The sequence below is a fragment of the Onychomys torridus genome, chromosome 13 (assembly GCF_903995425.1).
Source record: "Onychomys torridus chromosome 13, mOncTor1.1, whole genome shotgun sequence".
Lineage (NCBI taxonomy): Eukaryota > Metazoa > Chordata > Mammalia > Rodentia > Cricetidae > Onychomys > Onychomys torridus.
Genome location: NC_050455.1, coordinates 63,960,219 through 63,978,575, shown reverse-complemented (window position 1 = coordinate 63,978,575; position 18,357 = coordinate 63,960,219). Strand labels below are relative to the sequence as shown.

At 48.7% G+C, this 18,357-nt stretch overlaps 1 protein-coding gene across 4 annotated transcripts in view; it reads left to right on the top strand.

Moving 5' to 3' along the window:
- The window catches only part of Ctif (cap binding complex dependent translation initiation factor), a 262,595-nt gene that overhangs the window by 116,764 nt on the left and 127,474 nt on the right, over positions 1 to 18,357 (top strand). For all 4 annotated transcript variants that reach the window (XM_036205046.1, XM_036205048.1, XM_036205045.1 and 1 more), the window contains exon 7: positions 18,237 to 18,313. In XM_036205046.1, the coding sequence (XP_036060939.1) occupies positions 18,237 to 18,313 (77 nt within the window). The remainder of the gene's footprint in view (positions 1 to 18,236; positions 18,314 to 18,357) is intronic.

Sequence of the window (18,357 nt, the reverse complement as noted above, 5' to 3'; positions counted from 1 at the left end):
TAGGCTGCACTCATGTCCAGTGCATCAGAGTTAGCCAATGGACCTGGGCAACAGAAAGATTTCAAGTTCATCACAGGCTGTTCCAGAATAGCCAGGGCTAAAAGCCGCTGAACTCAGTTTTTCCTCAATGCAAATGTAAACACAGTCCATTTATCTCCCCTTAGCCCTTCCCTGAAAGGGAAAAGGATGAGGATGCGGGGCACCCATCAATGGAAGAAGCCACTAGTGACTTGGAGGTGGAGCTGAGCAGTAAGGGAAGGGTGATTGCTACAGAGCACACTTGGCCTCCTAGAAAGTGTCCGGAATTGGGGTCAGCACACCCTGACCGGGACTCCAATTCCACTTTCCATCAGGCTTTACAAAGTTTTACGGAACTACAGCCACACTTCTGTGCTGATTTTGCTTTATGATGGCAAAATTGAGTTGTTGTGACAGAGACCATATGGCCTGCAAAGCCTAAAATAGTTAGTCTTTGGCTTTTTACAGGAAGAGTCTGCCAACCCCTGCTCTAGAGGGGGACCCTGCATAGACTCCCCGGCTGCAGTTTACACATTAACATGACACATATGCTGGGACATTTCAAACCATTCTTTAGATTCTTCGTAATTTTTTTAGTGGCCCTTAAAACAGAGCAGATACAAAGGGGGGTCTTGGCGACAGGTTCTGCATGCTGCTAACCTAAGCAGTCTCTTCGTGTGACTCATTGGGCTATATGTAAGCAGCCATCTGCTCTGTGGCCTCCCTGTAGAGAACTGTAACCTGCATAGACTGCAGGGGTTGGTGGCTTGGGCTGGGGCTGGGCTCTGGACCTACCCCAGGATGGTAGAGACTGAGTGAAGGGAGAGCGTGGAGGTACACTGAGCAGGACCAGGGATGCGGGGCAGCGCCAGCAGACACCAGAAGGCCAAGCTTAGATATCTTGAGCACAGGTTCTCAGATTCTCCTCTATTTCTTCTTGAGCCACCATGGTGCCCCTGAAAGTAGGTCAGATCACTGTCTGCTCCAGCCACAGTGAGGGAAATAGACACCAAGTAGGTCATGGGGCTGCTCCTGCCTAGTAAGCCTGCGTGGACTCAGATCACCCAGCAAGACCCTTTGATGTGGCAGAGAATCCCTAATGGCCCACTCCCATATGACAGAAGGTCAGGCTTGCTTCCTGGGAGGGAACAAACACTGAATTTCCGACATGAGAAAGAGACAATCCGTATCCTTAAAATGTCTGGCTTTGCTGAGAAATTGACACATGGGGCAATTACTTAATCTACCAAAGACATTTGGCATAGGGTTTCCTGTCAAAGCACAGCTCCATGTAGGAATGTGTCAGCGTGCAACACCAGGTTAAGACCTTTATGGATTTCTTATCTTTCTTCATGATTGGAAAGTTCCTTAGATGCCATACTTCTTAATTTGGGTAGGTTCCTTAGTATTGGGTTTTTTGTTTTGTTTTAAGTTTTGGACAACTCCCTTGTCGGGGGGGTCCAGTCTTTCCTCATAGTATTAACCACACACTCTCTCAGCTCAGCAGCACAGATAGCTGTTGGCATCTTCATGTGGAAGAGGGACGGGCTGTAAACAAGGTGCCCAGAACAGCTGCCCCATGGATGTGTGCTTTCCACACCATAACTGCCTAGAGTGGATACCCACAGGAGGACTTACCTTTACTCCAGAGCCTGACTAACACTGTCTCCACCATTTCCCTGTCCTATCAACCAACGTTTACTGAGTACCTGCTACGTAAGTTGCCACTGGGTCATAAAGCTCGGGTCCCTCCCTTGACTTCTGCATGGGTTCTTATGGTGGAGCTGCTGAGTCTGGTGACTCTCATTCTCATGAATATCTCATTATGTTTGATCCTGAGCTCTATGCAGATCAGCTCTTAGGTTTTAGAAGAGTTGGTGCCCGGTTCCATCCTTTGCTTACATGCCTTTAGAACTGCTGCTTAATCTGGGTCATCTCCTTTCTCACCCCTGTTGGGATGGATCAGGATGGTACCTTCCCTTCAGAGCCGTTGGCAGGTTTTGTTCATTTACTACATGCAAAGCACAATACTTGCCTCACTGTGTGGTAGTCGCTGTGATTAGCACTGTAATAGCTTATCATCTATGCAGACATCCCTTTTCTCTTTCCTGAATATCTTCCAGGAGAACGCAATTGCTCACTCGGTTAGAAGGGAGTGTATTTATCAGGCACGCTGGAGGGGAAGGAAGGAAGGAGCTGCCAATCTAGCTTCCCCTCATTGTCAGGCCAGCGCCTCTGCACGTGCACGGCCCAGCTTGAGGATGCCGAAGTGCAGGGATGGCTTTGCTATCTCCTTTGTGTTCTTGCCGCCCTGCAGCGACCCACAGCATAATTGCTGTAGTCAAGGAGTAGAGCAAACAGGTTTAGTCCCACGCACCTAAGCTGCTCCTCTCTTTCCCAACTCTGATCTCATCCATCAGATGGAAGGTGTCCCCTGTGCATCTGTGACACTCAAGTGTGACCCTGGAGGTGAAGCTAAGGGTTCAGACAGGGAAGGTAGGACCCTAGGAGTTCCCAGACTCCTCCAGCTTTGTCTAGGCTGTGGTCCTGGCTATAATTTACCTCCGCCCCACCCAACCAATAAAGAATACAAATCCAGGACAAAAAACAAGAGTTCCTCCACTTTATAATCAGCGATCATAACCAAGTAGGGACCAGTGAGGGGGACACCAGCTGATGCCTGACTCATAGTCCCAGTTCGGGCTTGGGCCTCTGCCCTTGGGGATCGAACTCCCAATCTCACTGTGCTGAACCTGTGTTACTTGCACAGCCCTCCAGATGAATTCTTCCCTCTGCAGACACCACTAACACAGTCTGTCTGGCTTTAGCTATGGGGACCTAGGGTACCCTTGGACCATTCTCTGTCTCCGCTGAGTATAGTAAATCTGTACTCTAGACCTGGCTAGATGCATTCCTGATCATCCCTTGCTCTGCTTCTGCTTCTGATGCCTTCATTTTCCTCCCAGTGAAGGGCCTATATCAGTCTCTCCATTCTCAACAGAGGAAACCAGCTCAGGGAGAGGGTGCCTGACCACACCCGTCTGCTGCTTTGCACCTAGGACTTGCTCAGCAAAGCTAAGACATTTGTTACAAGACAGAGAGCTCCCAGAGTCAAGCTATAGGTGTGCCATCCCACCCTGCAAGCCAGTGAATGGCCACCTTGGTCCTCAGAGATCTTACAGTCTGAGTGAGAACTGAGGATCCAGACAGCTACCATCCTTCCTATTTAACTGAAGAAGAGATAGCCTCTGGTGATCCATTGTCTTAATTTCTTTCCAAAAGCAATTATGGAGGGCAGCAGCATCCGAGGCTCTGTGTAGACACCATGCAGGTAAAGGAAGAGCATGCAGGTAAAGGAAGCATGGCCCTGAGCTCCTGAAAGTTTACACGACTTGGCTGTCAGGTAAACATGGAAGCAATTACCTGGACTGTTTGGACCAGAGAGGGAGTGTTAAGACATCTGTCCCACTGCTGTGACCACATGGATTCATGTCGTGAGAGTTAGAGCCAGCTTTGCAGGGCAGAGACTGTGCTAGGAGTGAAAACTGAAGCCTCTAAGAGAAGCAGGCATAGGAAGATGCTTCAAGTCAAGAAAGAGAAACGTTTCTGTGATAAGGTGGCTGACAGAGAAGTGCGGAGGTCCTTGGAGATTCCCTGGCTGACCGCTCTCCAGGCTCCTCTAAACCCCATAGCAGGCACTGCCACGTCCTGGCCCCAGCCCAGCTCTCCTTCTGCTGTGTTTCCACAAATAGGGGTTGAAGTGTCTCTCGAGGCCAGTGGGTTGAAAGCAGTCACTGGAGCTTCTCTCCTGCATGGACTGCTCCTGAGGTAAGACCCATGAGTGGTCCAGTGGGGATCTAAAGACTCGAGTCCTCCAAATGAGTACCATCACCTCCCCAGCTGGAAATGTGTGTAGCAGCAGGGAATGCCAGCCCTGCCAGCCCAGTGGCTCCCCCAGCCCCTCTACCTGCTGCCTGGTCCCATCCCTCAAGCCCAGGGTGTACATTCTGGTCCTGCAGATCAAGCTCAAGACAATGCACCTAAAGCCAGGAGTCAGATGCCAGCTGGTGATACTAGAAAATGACCTCCGCCCAAAGTCCAACCTGCATAAAACTTAGGCATCAGGAAAAAGACAAAGGACAAGAAAAGAAGCAGGGTGTAGTCACCCATGCCTTTAATCCCAGCACTCAGAAGGCAGAGGCAGGCAGATCTCTATGAGTTCGAGGTCAGCCTGGTCTACAAAGCAAGTTCCAGGACAGCCAGGACTGTTACACAAAGAAACCCTGTCTCAAGAAAAAGAGAAAGAAAGAAAGAAAGAAAGAAAGAAAGAAAGAAAGAAAGAAAGAAAGAAAGAAAGAAAGAAAGAAAGAAAGAAAGAAGAAAGAAGAGAGAAGGAAGAGAGGAGAGAAAGAGAGGAGAGAGAGAAAGAAACAGAGGCACCCCAAAGACCTTGTGAATAAGAAGAACCGTTACACCACGAGGGGAAGGTGACCACAGGAGGCTTTCTATTGGACTAAATCTGTCACAAGGAGGAGCCCAGCTGTGGGATAGCCTGGGGAGAGTTTGAAGGGTTTGGAACTGGAACAGGACTCACCTTCATTTGGCTTGGGGTGGGGAGACAACCAAAGTGTGAGGAGCAGCTGGCAGCTGCAGGTTGTGTGGTCATGGATCAATTAGTGGCCACCCAAAGCAATTATAATTTGATGAGCAGTCTGGGTGATAAGGTGACATCAGGGATAGGAGAACTGATGAACAAATGAGCCAAAAGTTGCCCAGTGTCTATTTTCAAAGCATATGAAGAATTACCTAAAGAATTGTACCCAGCACTGGTGGTCTTGATTAAATGCCATGAGCAAAAAGTGTGTGTTTGAATAAATGTGTGTACTTGATTTTCAGTCCAAGGAAGTAAAGGTTGACAATAAAGTCCATGCTTTTAGGCCAGCCCAACCAGAGAGGTTTTCTTTAGGTCTACAGTATGAGAGAACTAGCAGCTTCACAATAGCTTGGAGCTTAGATCCAAGTGAAAATGGTAACTGATAGTCAAAATGGCTTTTGAAAACCCTTTGATGCTTTACCATGCAATGCTAATGTGTGTGAGTGTACACACTGCTGCAAGATGTGTAAGCCCATGCAAGACCTGTGTGTTATGTCTTCCAGGTCTCTGTAGGTGAATTTAAGTGAGTTAGACACGTACTTGACCAAACTATCGAAACTGTCAAGAACATTCTTCCTACAGAGCCACTGTTAGTACATGAAAAGGGACATCTTTATTTCAAAATTAGGTCCTTAGCCAGGCGGTGGTGGCACATGCCTTCAATCCCGGCACTTGGGAGGCAGAGGCAAGCAGATCTCTGTGAGTTTGAGGACAGCCTAGTCTCCAAAGCAAGTTCCAGGAAAGGCACAAAACAACATAGAGAAACCATGTGGTGGGGGGGCGGTCCTTAAAGATATCCTTGGACAAAGTTGAGACTACCCATTCCCTAGTTTTCAAATTTTCTGGAACATGAGATTTAAAATGTTGGGGACTACTAATCCAGTAGAAGAAATTTAAATTAAAGAAACAGATGTTTATATACAAAAGGATAAACCAAACAGGAAAGATCCTTTTTGAAATGTTAAGCTTTTCTATATTTTATTATATTATCATTGTGTGCATTTGTGTGGGTGTGCATGAGTATCGTGGCACATGTGTAGCAGTCAGGGGACAACCTGCCAGAGTTGGTCCCCTCCTTCCACCGTGGGTTCCCAGATTGAAGTCACATCGTCAGGCTTGTGGAATAAGCTGTCTTGCTGGGCCCCTGTTGATTTTTTCAGTCTCCTCCTCAACTCTTTCTGTTCACTCTGGCTCTAAAGTCCCTTTCTTAGGCCCTGCCTCTAGCATCATACCTTCACGTGTCCCTTAGTGCACTTACATGTATACATGATATCTTCTGCACTGCATCCTGTTGATTCTCATCACCTACCATAGAGTGGATGTCCTTAGCCCAACTCACTGGTACATCTCCAGTATTCTTGAGGATTTTGCTACCTCGTGAGCCCCAGAAACATGTGTTGCCCAAGTAGATTAGAATACTCCTTTTTGGGGTTCAACCCTCTCATGCCCCCATTCCCGGGCCTCAGCTTGCTCCTATGGGTTCTCAGTCCCCGCCACCATATTCAGCATTAGAAGCATCGGAAGCGGCTCACAGTTGAGGATGCTGCAGCAGCAGCAGGTACTCCAGGTCTTGTTATCTCCCACTGGGCAGAATTGTGGAAAGACCTGCCCATCTGAGACAGTTCTCTCACTGGCCCTTCTGAGGTCCCTTCCAGACTTCTTTTCTTGTATTCTGCTGTACTAGCTAGGAGTCCTGTATGACATGACAGCAGGGAGCAGAGGGGGAACAGGTGAAAACCTCAGAATGAAACACAGTTGAGCACCTGGGCGGAGGAGACTGAGTTGCAATGAGCTGTTCTTTGGTCCCCTGAGAATGTTCTGGAAATAGCCTACTAGCCTAAGAAGTGGCTTTCTGGTTGCCATGGAGTAGCCACATTCTAGAATTATGTTTCTGGGGATTCTGCTCTTTCCCAGCAGACTCAGGAAAGTTGTGGATGGAAATACTAAAAAAAATATAAATTAAAATTAAAATTAAAAAAAGCTTGGGTTGAAGGTTTTCCTGACCAGGGGCTCTGTGGGCCGTTGGTGTGTTCTTGGGCCAGCAAATCAAAGAACTTCATAATCCAGTCCTTTCTCTTAATCATTATGGTTATCCTCTGAGCTAGGCCTTCAGTCCTTCCCTCTCTATCTGAGGACAACAGATGAATGAGTGATGTTAGTTTCTACCCAGGTACCCATGGCACAGATGGTGTTTTAACCAGACTTTTGGCTCTATATCCCCACTCAGGTAGTCTGCACTAAGCAAGACTCCTGCTCCACCACCCATCATGAACAAACTCAAAGCCAACTCAGCATGTGCTGGTCCTGGATCCCAATGCACTTGGGTGCTGTGATGTCATGAGTGTCGTATTCAGACCTTCCTCCTTTGGCCTCTGATCAAAGGAGCTTTCACTTACCAGGGCAGGGACAAGATGGCCATCATCAAGTTCCTTCACATGGAACCTTAGAACCTTCCATAATGGGGTACTCCTTGTACTCAGCATGGCTGGTGAGTACAGAGTTCAGGCAGGGGCTTCCACTTGTGGGTGCCCTTTGCCTCAGAAACCCTGGAGACTACTAGTTTGTGTGATAAGCTGCACACGAGGTTATGTTCAGAAGGAGCCAAGCCAAGAGCACCATGACCTCTGTTGTGATTTCCCCCCATCTATGGTTGTGAAACCATGATGTCCGGCCTCCTGGAGCCTGTGAATCTCTCTGAGAAAGGAAGGGTCTCCTGTATCTCCAGCATGTAGTGACCTCACAGGGTCACTACATCTCAAGCATCTATAGACTTGTCATCCCACTTCCATAACTGGTGCTATTTCTGCTCCTAAGGTAGGTTCTGAACCTCCCTTGGGTTATCCCATTATTCACGAATGCACCTACCTCTCAGAGACTGACATTTCCCTTTGGCAGCCAGAATCTGTGAATCTTGTACTCTCCTGAAGGTTTTCTGTCTGCCACAGACACACCATTCTGTGAGGGACCCAATCGCTGGCCACCTGTGCATCAGCTCCACCCAGAGACAGTTCTGAGGCTGCAGAACAACCATGGTTGCCTGTATCCCTACAGTTCCCATGACTGCTATAGTGTCGTGCCCGCCTCGACCAGCAAGGAAGACGCAACACCGGGATCCTTCTTATCACAGATTAATCAGACCTTGTTTAATTGCATTGTCTTTCTCTCTCTCTCTCTCTCCTGGGGCAAGCCTCTCCCAGCACCTAAGTAGGGCTGGGCTGCCAACCCCAAGCAGCCACGTGAGCACTGTCCACAGGTTCACACATATGCCAGCAGCACACGAATCCAGCCATAGCCAAATAAGGAGCTGTTTACCATAAAGAGTGTTTGCCATCGGGAAGGCAGAGGGTAGAAGCCAGAGCCATCTTTAGGGTGCAGCTACACGCAGCTCTCTACACTATAGTCTACAGTTCCCATGACTGCTGTAGTCTACAGTTCCCATGACTGCTGTAGTCTACAGTCCCCATGACTGCTGTAGTCTACAGTCCCCATGACTGCTGTAGTCTACAGTCCCCATGACTGCTGTAGTCTACAGTTCCCATGACTGCTGTAGTCTACAGTTCCCATGACTGCTGTAGTCTACAGTTCCCATGACTGCTGTAGTCTACAGTCCCCATGACTGCTGTAGTCTACAGTCCCCATGACTGCTGTAGTCCTACAGTCCCCATGACTGCTATAGTCTACAGTTCCCATGACTGCTGTAATCCTACAGTTCCCATGACTGCTGTAGTCTACAGTCCCCATGACTGCTGTAGTCTACAGTTCCCATGACTGCTGTAGTCTACAGTTCCCATGACTGCTATAGTCTACAATTCCCATGACTGCTGTAGTCTACAGTCCCCATGACTGCTGTAGTCTACAGTTCCCATGACTGCTGTAGTCTACAGTTCCCATGACTGCTGTAGTCTACAGTTCCCATGACTGCTGTAGTCCTACAGTTCCCATGACTGCTGTAATCCTACAGTCTGCTGTAGTCTACAGTTCCCATGACTGCTGTAGTCTACAGTTCCCATGACTGCTGTAGTCTACAGTTCCCATGACTGCTGTAGTCTACAGTTCCCATGACTGCTGTAGTCTACAGTTCCCATGACTGCTGTAGTCTACAGTTCCCATGACTGCTGTAGTCTACAGTTCCCATGACTGCTGTAGTCTACAGTTCCCATGACTGCTGTAGTCCTACAGTACCCATGACTGCTGTAATCCTACAGTTCCCATGACTGCTGTAGTCTACAGTTCCCATGACTGCTGTAGTCTACAGTCCCCATGACTGCTGTAGTCTACAGTTCCCATGACTGCTGTAGTCTACAGTTCCCATGACTGCTATAGTCTACAGTTCCCATGACTGCTGTAGTCTACAGTTCCCATGACTGCTGTAGTCCTACAGTACCCATGACTGCTGTAATCCTACAGTCCCCATGACTGCTGTAGTCTACAGTTCCTGGCTTTTTTTCTGCCTTGCTGTGTCATCCCAGACCTTTTCAATCAAGGCATGCTTCCAAGACCCCTGTGAATGCAGTTTGTTCTGAAAGTAGAAGGCATCATTTGCCCTAGGTGCCTTCCCATGTCTGAGAGCCATCCTGAACCCAAATGGGCTTCATTCTGGAAGACACGGAGCTCTCAATCTTGGACTCATCCCCTGAACAAGGCCTGAAGCTTCTTTGTCTGACTTGGTCTTTGACACAGAATCATAGGCATCCTTCCAATGTCCCTTTACACACAGATACCTTCTCCACACACCCCAGTTGCAAGTGGCCTCTACTAGTTGTTTCTTTTACATTCCATGCTATATAACAGAACCAACCTTCTGCCATTAACCAGTTAGTTCTTGGCTCCTGTCCTTGGCAGTGTCCTCTGCCTAGTTTTTGCTTTATTTAGAAATTAATAAATAAATGACCTTTGTATCTGCAATTACCCAATGAATTCTTCTGGCATAGCTGCCCTGGGGGGACTGAAAGGAAGGGATTGCTCATATGTTTTGCAGGATTACATGGACACAGTAAAATCAGTCACTACACCTAGAGTTGAGTTGTGTTGAATTAGAACTCTTTTGGTTGCAAGTGACAGAAAACCAACTCAAAATATTTCAAAGATAAAAAGAAAATTTCAGCTCTTGACTTCGTAGTCGTAGTGAAGAGGAAAGGTAAAGACTTTCATCCTTATTCTACACAACAAAGAGAAAGGAGCCGTGCAAGATCACTGCTCAGTGGTAGATAGCCAGGCTTAGCATTGCCAAAACCTACAAGGTGCGTGCAATTTCTTGGATTCTACTAACTGAATCCTTAAGAAATGAAACTTGATAGAAAAATGGGAGGGGGTCATTGCCTTAGGAGAGCTCTGTGAGTCAGCTTTCTGTTACTGTAACAGATACTCGAAAATAATCAGCATACGAAGGGAAAAGGGTTGTTTGGACTCTACTCATTGTTTTCAGTTCTGTGGTGAGGCAACACGTCATGACAGCAAGACTCTCTCTCATGTGTGAAGTGTTTTCCTCCTTCGTGAAGAGCTGCTGTGGGGAGAACAGAGCTGTGACGGAGTTCAGTGCAGTGCGTCCATCGAATCCATACCCATGTTCAATGGCCATTTGCCTCATAACAGGTGTTATGGAGGAAAGAAGATATAGGGGTCCCACTGTCTCCTTCAGAGCCTTGCCCTCAATGACCTTGCCCCCCCCCCACCTCTTAAAAGGTTCTACCACCTCCAAGTTGTACGAAACCATGGCCCAAACCCTCAAGATAGGGGCCTAGAGGGGACATTTCAAATCTAGATGATAGCAGTGTTTAAGGGTGTCTTGCACATTCAAGGGACCCAGCTCTAGAACCAGGCCCACACTGCCTTGATATCAGTGAAACTGTGGGTTCTTACCTAGATAATACCAGGGGCAAAATAGTTACATGCAATTTCAGGACAATCCCAGGCTCCACCAAAACCTGCCCTTAGTTACAGGAATCTTCTAGAAAAGAGCTGCCTCTTACTATGGCGCTGCCGTGCAGTGTGCATCTACAAGGGGTGGAGCAGCTTCATGCTTGAGGGTCCATGGAGGATTGAGATGGCAAGAGCAGCCACAGAGAGCTCTGGGCAGCCTCTAGGTTCCATCCCGCTCTGCTTGTATCTGTGTTTTTATATTGAAACCCCAGCTAAGCTATTGTTGTTTTAAAGGGTTTCCACTGATTAAAAAATAATAATCAATTATGAGAAAAAAAATGCCAGTTTAAACAGCACAAGCAGGCTTTCTCCTCCATCTTTCTCTCTGAAGCAGACCAGCTTCTCTAAATAGCTCTACAGTCTAGAGATTCCAGGAATTTTAGAAACATTACCTATTTATTTCTGTTTGGACGTGACCCACACATCCTGCCCACATGGAGGCAGACCTTGGTAGGGTCACTTCTTAGAAGCCATAGAAAAACAGAACTCCCAGCAGGAGGAAACCTCAGCTGTAGACTGTTCTCAAAGGAGCAGTGCCGAGATCTTTCTGGCCCTTTGAGTCCCCAGATGCTGAGGTGCCTTTGGAGTGCTAACTCTTGCAACATCTCTGGCTAGAGCTAGGGATGGAGCAGATCTGGGAAGCCTGGAACTGGTAGGTATCCCCCCAAAAAAACCCCAGGATGTGCTCTGGCTCCCAAGACTTGTGCTCCCTGGTTTATAGAGAAGGCATGGGAGAGCTAAAGTCTGGCTGGCTCTTCTGTGCCAGGCTCACTCATAAGCCTTCTCCAGCAGGTCACCTGGAGTGTGCTGAAGAGAAGGAAGCTGTTAGTTTCCATGTTATTGGTGTTCTTGAGAGGAACAGGATATAGTAGGGTCAATATGTAAAGTCATCAACAAGTAGAAGAACTATGGTTTCCTAATCACTGGGTACAACAGAGGCAGACAGATGTATCAGAAAATGGCTTACCTAGTCAGGAGTAAGGCTTCGATACCTTCTGGCTCAGGACCTCCATCCTTCCCTGTCTGGGCTTGGATATCCAGTCTTTGTTTTTAGCCCCAGCATTTCACAGCCACTCTGCTTCTTAATAGCAGCATTTGTTTAGGGTCAGGTTCTGTGTTGTCTGGGAGGAAATTAACACACCGGGAACAAGACTCCCTTGTACACTTGTAATGCTTTCTTCTTCACAAGCTGGTATGAGGAGAGAGAAAATAATAATGGACCTTGAGGGAGTTGTGGTGGGATGATTCCAGCAATCCACATCCATGATCAACAGCCAGAACTCAAAGATCCAGGAGCCAGGCCTTGTGCTGTAGGACTATAACCCCAGCTATGAAGGGGGGCTGAGGCAGGAGGAATTCAAGTTTTAGGCCAGCCTGAGCTACATAACAAGTCCAAGGCCAACCTGTATAACTTATTGAGACCCTATCTCAAAATTAAGGACTTAGAATGGACCCCAGTGGTAGAGCACTTGTCCTGGGTTCAATCCCACTACTGAAAATGAATTAATTAGTTAATTAATTTTAAAAGGTCATGGGGATGCTCAGAAAATAAATCTTTCTTGAAGGTTAAGTGAACATTGAGATCCATGGAACTTTGAGCTGTGGACTTGAGCTCTGTGAAGCAGTTCTGAACCTCCTTGGGGCAGACTGGAAGGAATTGGACACAGCAGCAGCTGCACGCGTGCGCGCGCGCACACACACACACGCACATACACGCACATACACACACCTCTGTAGGGTAAAGGGAAGGTGAGCTTGATGAAGAAGAGGGTGAGGCCAAGGAAGGATGGAGTGGTGATGGACTGACTCACAGCTAACTGACTAGGGCCTGGAGTACACTGAGCCCCACCAGCCCTGCCTTGGCCTTGGCAAGGTAGAGGACAGGGGTGTGTGGCCCAGCAGCTCATTTCATGGTGGCCGCTGCCACCACATCACCTGCAAGAGCCCTAGTGGTCTCCACCAGCTCCAGCTCCAGTTCCCTGTTTCCTTCTTGCCTTTTCTTCCTAAGAGATCCTTCAGGATCATCCACTGCATGCCAGCAGCATCCCATGCTATGGCATCACAGTCATCTTGACAGACAATTTTCCACTGTCTTCTTGTGACTCACATCTGATGGTACTTGCTAAGAAAATTGAAATTGCCATATGTCCTATGCAGACGGGGTCAGGATTGAAGGAATCCTATCTCAGTCCCCCAGCCTGTGGTCTGCTGAGCCCAGAATTATTCCTCTGCCGCCGCCTCCTCCTCCTCCTCCTCCTCCTCCTCCTCCTCCTCCTCCTCCTCCTCCTCCTCTCAGCCTCCCCCCCATCCCTCCAGCTGTGCTGGAGAGCAGGGCAGAGCAGGTGCTCTTACATGTTCCCCTAGAGATTTGGAAACTGCCCCCCCTTCTCAATTGATAGCAGCAGTGTGAGAGTGGAAACCTGAATGGCTGATTTGGGGCTGGAAGGCTGCTATAGACCGATGGAGTGAGCACAAGCCTGATGTCCCCCAGTGAAGCAACCCCTGCTGGACTCCATGTGTGGGTGGTACCAGATGGACTCGGGGTCACCCAGGAAGAGCTGGCTGATGATGTTGGGGGAACAGGTGTGGGAAAGCAGTCAGACAGGCTGAGGATAAGTGTTGGGGACTGCAGTGTGGGATAGACATGGGAGGTTAAGGGGGCATGGGTGTGAATTTTCTAGATCTGTCAGGACAAGTAACCAAAGCTGAAAGGTGTGGTCTCACAGAACCATCAAGGTGTCTGGGCTCTAGGAAAGAACCCTTTCTTGCCTCTTCCCAGCTCTTTGGGCCCTAGAGTCCCTGGCCTTCCATGGCTTATAGCTGCCTTGCTACAGACACTGCTGCCATCTTCCCTTGACCTCCTCCCTCTGCCTAATGTGTCTCTGTGTCCAAGTCTTTTCTTTTAAGGCAGTGGTTCTCAAGCTGTAGGTCTCGACCCCCTTGGAGTCAAACAACCGTTTGATAGGGTTCACCTAAGACCATTGAAAAACATAGGTATTTACATTATAATTCATAACAGTAGCAACATTACAGTTACGAAGTAGCAAGGAAAATAATTTTACAGTTGGGGGTCACTACAACATGAGGAACTGTATTAAAGACACGCAGCATCAGGAAGGTTGAGAATCACTGTTTTAAGGATACTAGTTGTGGGTTAAGGGCCCAACCTAATCCCATATGGCCTCACCCTAACCCTGACTGTATCTGCAAAGACCCTATTTCCAAATAGGGTCACGTCCATGAGTACTTGGGATGAAGATTCCAATAAGCTTTTTGAGGGACATGGTTCTGCACAGTGTGGGACATGAAGACTATGCAGATAGATAGCCTCAAGTTCAGGTTCACCCCTTGGTGGCATCCTTCCTCTGGACTGTTCAGCATGTGGCATTAGCTTCCTTATCTGTGTTCCCTTAGTACATCTAGGACCAGCACTTTGTTGTATTTATCCTGGTCTTCTCCACCTGATGCACTGACACACAGCAGACCTTCAGTGTTTGTTGAATGAAGAACTAAGAATGGAAGGCTGAGTGGAAGGTGGGTGGGTGGATGAGTGGATGGATAGATGGGTGGATAGATGGATGGGTGGATGGATGGGTGGATGAGTGGATGGATAGATGGTTGGATGGATAGATGGATGGGTGGATGGATGGGTGGATGAGTGGATGGATAGATGGGTGGATGGATGGGTAAATGAGTGGATGGGTCGATGGATGGATGAGTGGATGGATAGATGGATGAGTGGGTGGATGGGTGAGCAGGTGGATGGATGGATGGATAGATGGATGAGTGGGTGGATGGGTGAGCGGGTGGATGGATGGATGGATGGATGGAGAGTGGGTGGATGGATGGATGGATGGATGGATGGATGGGTGGATGGGTGGATGGATGGATGGATGGATGGATGAGTGGGTGGATGGGTGAGCGGGTGGATGGATGGGTGGATGGATGGATGGATGGATGAGTGGGTGGATGGGTGAACGGGTGGATGGTTGCATAGATGGATGGATGTTAATAGTCTCTTAACAGAGAAGTCTCCCTTAATGGCCCCTCGCAGCCCCTGCTTCTCTTATCCTCTCAAAACCTCTTCCTGGTTTTGCTCCATAGCAAAACATTGTCATTCATCATACATACTTGTTTATTTGAGGCTTTCTCCTTTGACTTGAATGTGTACTTTGTGAGAATATGCATTTTGCCTGTTTTTTGTTATTGGTTGGTTGACTGGTTGGTTGGTTAGTTGGTTGGTTGGTTGGTTGGTTGGTTGGGTTGTTTTGGTTTGGTTTGGTTTGGTACCTGTGGCTCTGGAGGTCTGTCTCTCATCACAGTGGCAGCTGCCCTCAGAGTTTCCAGGATACCTGCTTTTCACCCAGAGTGTCTGGTCTGTCCCCTGAGTTGTCACCCACAGATGCACAATAGATTTCTTCATAGCCATCAGTTCAAGGCATGGTCCTTGCACTCCAGTCTAGGCTTTGTTCACTCTGAGGCTGAAGTGCTGGGCCTGTCCTTAGTCCCCCAGAGACACCCACCATTCTAGGTGTTCTAGTCTGCTTTCTGTTGCTGTGATAAACACCATGACCAAAAGCAACTTGGAGAGAAGCCTTTCAGCTTAGACTTCTATGTCATAGTCCCTCCCTGAGGGAAGTCAAGACAGGAACTGAAGTGGAGACCGTGGAGGAACATTGCTTACTGGCTTGCTCTCTGCTACCTTTCTTATACTGCCAAATCCCACCTGCCAAGAGATTGTGCTGCCCACAGTGGCCTGGGCCCTCCCACACCAATCATCAATCAAGATGGTTTCTCACAGACATGGCTATAAGTCATTTTCATGGGGCCAATTCTTTAATTGGGGTCACCTTTTTTCAGGTGAATAGGTTGTGCCGAGTTGACAATAAAAACTAACCAGTACACTAGGTGTGTGATCCCCCCCACCCAATCCTACCCCAGAATGGACTAGTTTTATGGAAAGTGTTTTTGCAACTACACAATTAATGCACTATCACTGAGGGAGCGTCTTACACTTGCATTGACTTCCAGCACAGGGATATGTGTGTTTGTAAAGATGCATGTGCATGTCTCACATGTACTCTGCCAGCACTGTGTGTACAAGGATTCTTTACCTGCCCTCCCTCCCTCCTTCCCTAAAGAAGCTTGATTTCTGTGGGTGGCTTGTCTCCAAAGCTCACACAGGTCAAGGTCCACAAGGTCAGGGGTTAGAGATTAGGGGAATGTAGCCAGGTCTCAAAGCCAAAGGGAAAATGGTCTCCTGGAACGGAGTTGAGGAAGAAAAGGCAGAACCTAGTGGCAGTCTATGTCCAGGGTGACACCTCAGAGGCACACCTCTAGCCATCTGGCCATGTACATGAAGAGTCACCTGAGAGAGCTGAAGGCTGGTTCCCTTGCTTGGAGACGAGCAAACAGATTTGCTGAACAAACTTAGCACCAAGCCCACAGGTGTTCTCAAGGATGCTCCGAGAGCCTGGCAAAACTCAGTCTCCTCCAGGGGAATAGATCTTTTCTGCAAAGCAGATGCATCTCTGGTCTGAAGCCAGAACCCCCTCTGTACTGATGAAACTGCCAGAATAATAGCCAACACCCCCTCCAGACCCTTCACTCATTACTTCCGTCCTTGGGTGCCCCTTCTAGGACATACTACTCTCCCAGCCCTAGCTCAGTGGCCACAGTTCAGGTGAGCTGTTCCTTGGGATGAAGTGACTGAGGGAGACTTTTCCTTGGGGATGCATGGTACCCTCTAGTCCTGGGTATGAGTGAAAGGACAATTCCCCACAGCTGCTGCCTGGGTGGGGAGAGGCCTGGGTATGCATTGGGTCCCAGAACTCGGCGGCAGGACTGAAGAGGTTGGCACCTCCTTGCTCATGTTATACCACTGTGGGCAGCTCCATCTGTCAGCCCTGAGCTGAGAGCCTGGGCTGCTGCCAGCTCAGCACCAGCTTGGGAGGGAGTCTCAGCTTCCTGACCATTGTCTATTGGGGGCACGCCCAGTGTGTTCCAACGGTGACCTGGAGAGGCCTAGAGTGAGGCAGGAAGGGAGGGAGGGAAGAAGGGGTCGGAGCTGGCCAGAACCTGGTCAGGGTGGGAGAGGGGAAGTGAGAGGGGAAGACTTGGTGTTTTTCCTTATTTGTGTTTTATATTAAAGAAAACAAATAATATCCTTTGAAAAACCCATTAAACAAAGCACATCCTGAAGGTCCCAGCGGCCCATTGTGGCTGCCTGGAGCCTGGAATCCATTCACACATTTTTGGCTAGATTGTTGGAGGCTAGAAAGACCAGGAGTGGGAGGGAAGGGCCATCATTAAAATAGTTTGAAATGGCTTTTGCTCCCCGGACTTAATAGAAGTCTGGGCCAAATAACCATAACTCCAAGATCCCATGTCCGCCTGACCCTCTGAGTGTCCTCCCGTCACCTCTGAGAAGCTCCAACAAACTGGCCAGTCTGTGAATAGCCAGGGCCACCAATGTCCTCCACCTTGTCCTGTGAAGGCTGCCTAAGGGAGGCCCTTTCTAGAGAGTCCTAATGAAGGGATCTGCAGACTCTCTCCCTGTTTGACCTCTCTGGGCCTTGTTCTCCCTGACTGCCAAGTGGAGCGTGGGGCCCAATGGACCTCCTCTTACCTCTCTCCGGGACACCTGTGTCTGTGGCTCCTCCCTCATCTTGTTTGTGCCTACGCAATATGAGAACCTGTAGGAATCTCAGGTAGCCCAGGCCCCCAGCAGGGACTCTGCTCCTTGGATTTCCAATCCTAGATCTTGGCCATTCCATTCCAGCTGCCCAGGATGGAATGACCGTGCTTCTGGACATGTCCCCAAATGGACACATTTGCCTATCAGGTGTGCAGACTAGCTTCTGCAAATAATTCTGCCTGGGCCTGGCATTTGGTAGGACTGCTGTTGCGTATAAGCAGGTCTCTCCCCAACCTTGATGTCGGTCCATAAGGAACTGTCATAAGGACAGTGTGTAAAAGCCACCCTTAGAATTTCCCCCAGGCCCTCCTTTGAAGTCTAGAAGACAATTAGTTCTTTGCATGTTTTCTGTAAATACTTGCAAGGTAAAGGAAGGGTAAAATTGCATGGGGGATTTGGGCCTAGGGTCAAGGCTGAGCTAGCCACAGTCATCCCCAGTTCTCTTAATGGCCTACAGCAGAAGGTGGTGACATTTCTGACTGGAGATTGGAAAAAGAACCTGTCCCCTTCCTGCAGCCATTGGCTATGTACCTGACCCTTGCTGGTGAAGGGGAACCCTCAGCTCTCTGGCTTGGGACTCCACAGGAAAGGCCCCCTGGTCTATTTTCATGGAACCAGCTCCTGGAGAAGCTGGGGGAGGGGGAGGCATCGGTGGCCTTGACTCTGCTGTCCTTCTCTGCAAGACCTTGGCCTGAACAACCTCCATATTTGAGAGCTTGGATATGATGACTTCTGAGGGCTCCTTCTGGTCCCCCTGTTCTTTGAGTCTGGAATCTTAGCATCCAACCTTGGTGGGAGATTCATTCATTCTGATGATTGCCATTTTCTGGTCTGATTTGCTGGTCAGAATCCAGCCTCTCATGTCCTTCATTGGGTATTGTCAGGGTAAATAATGGGGTCCTAGACCAAAATAATTCATGTTCTCCCCCCCCCCCCCCCGTGTCACAGGGCTACCACCCGATGCCCCATGAAGTGGAGATTGCACACACCAAGAAGCTGTTTCGGAGGAGGAGAAATGACCGAAGGTAGGAAAGACCATTGTGAATGCCATCACCATTGCCTGTGCCGG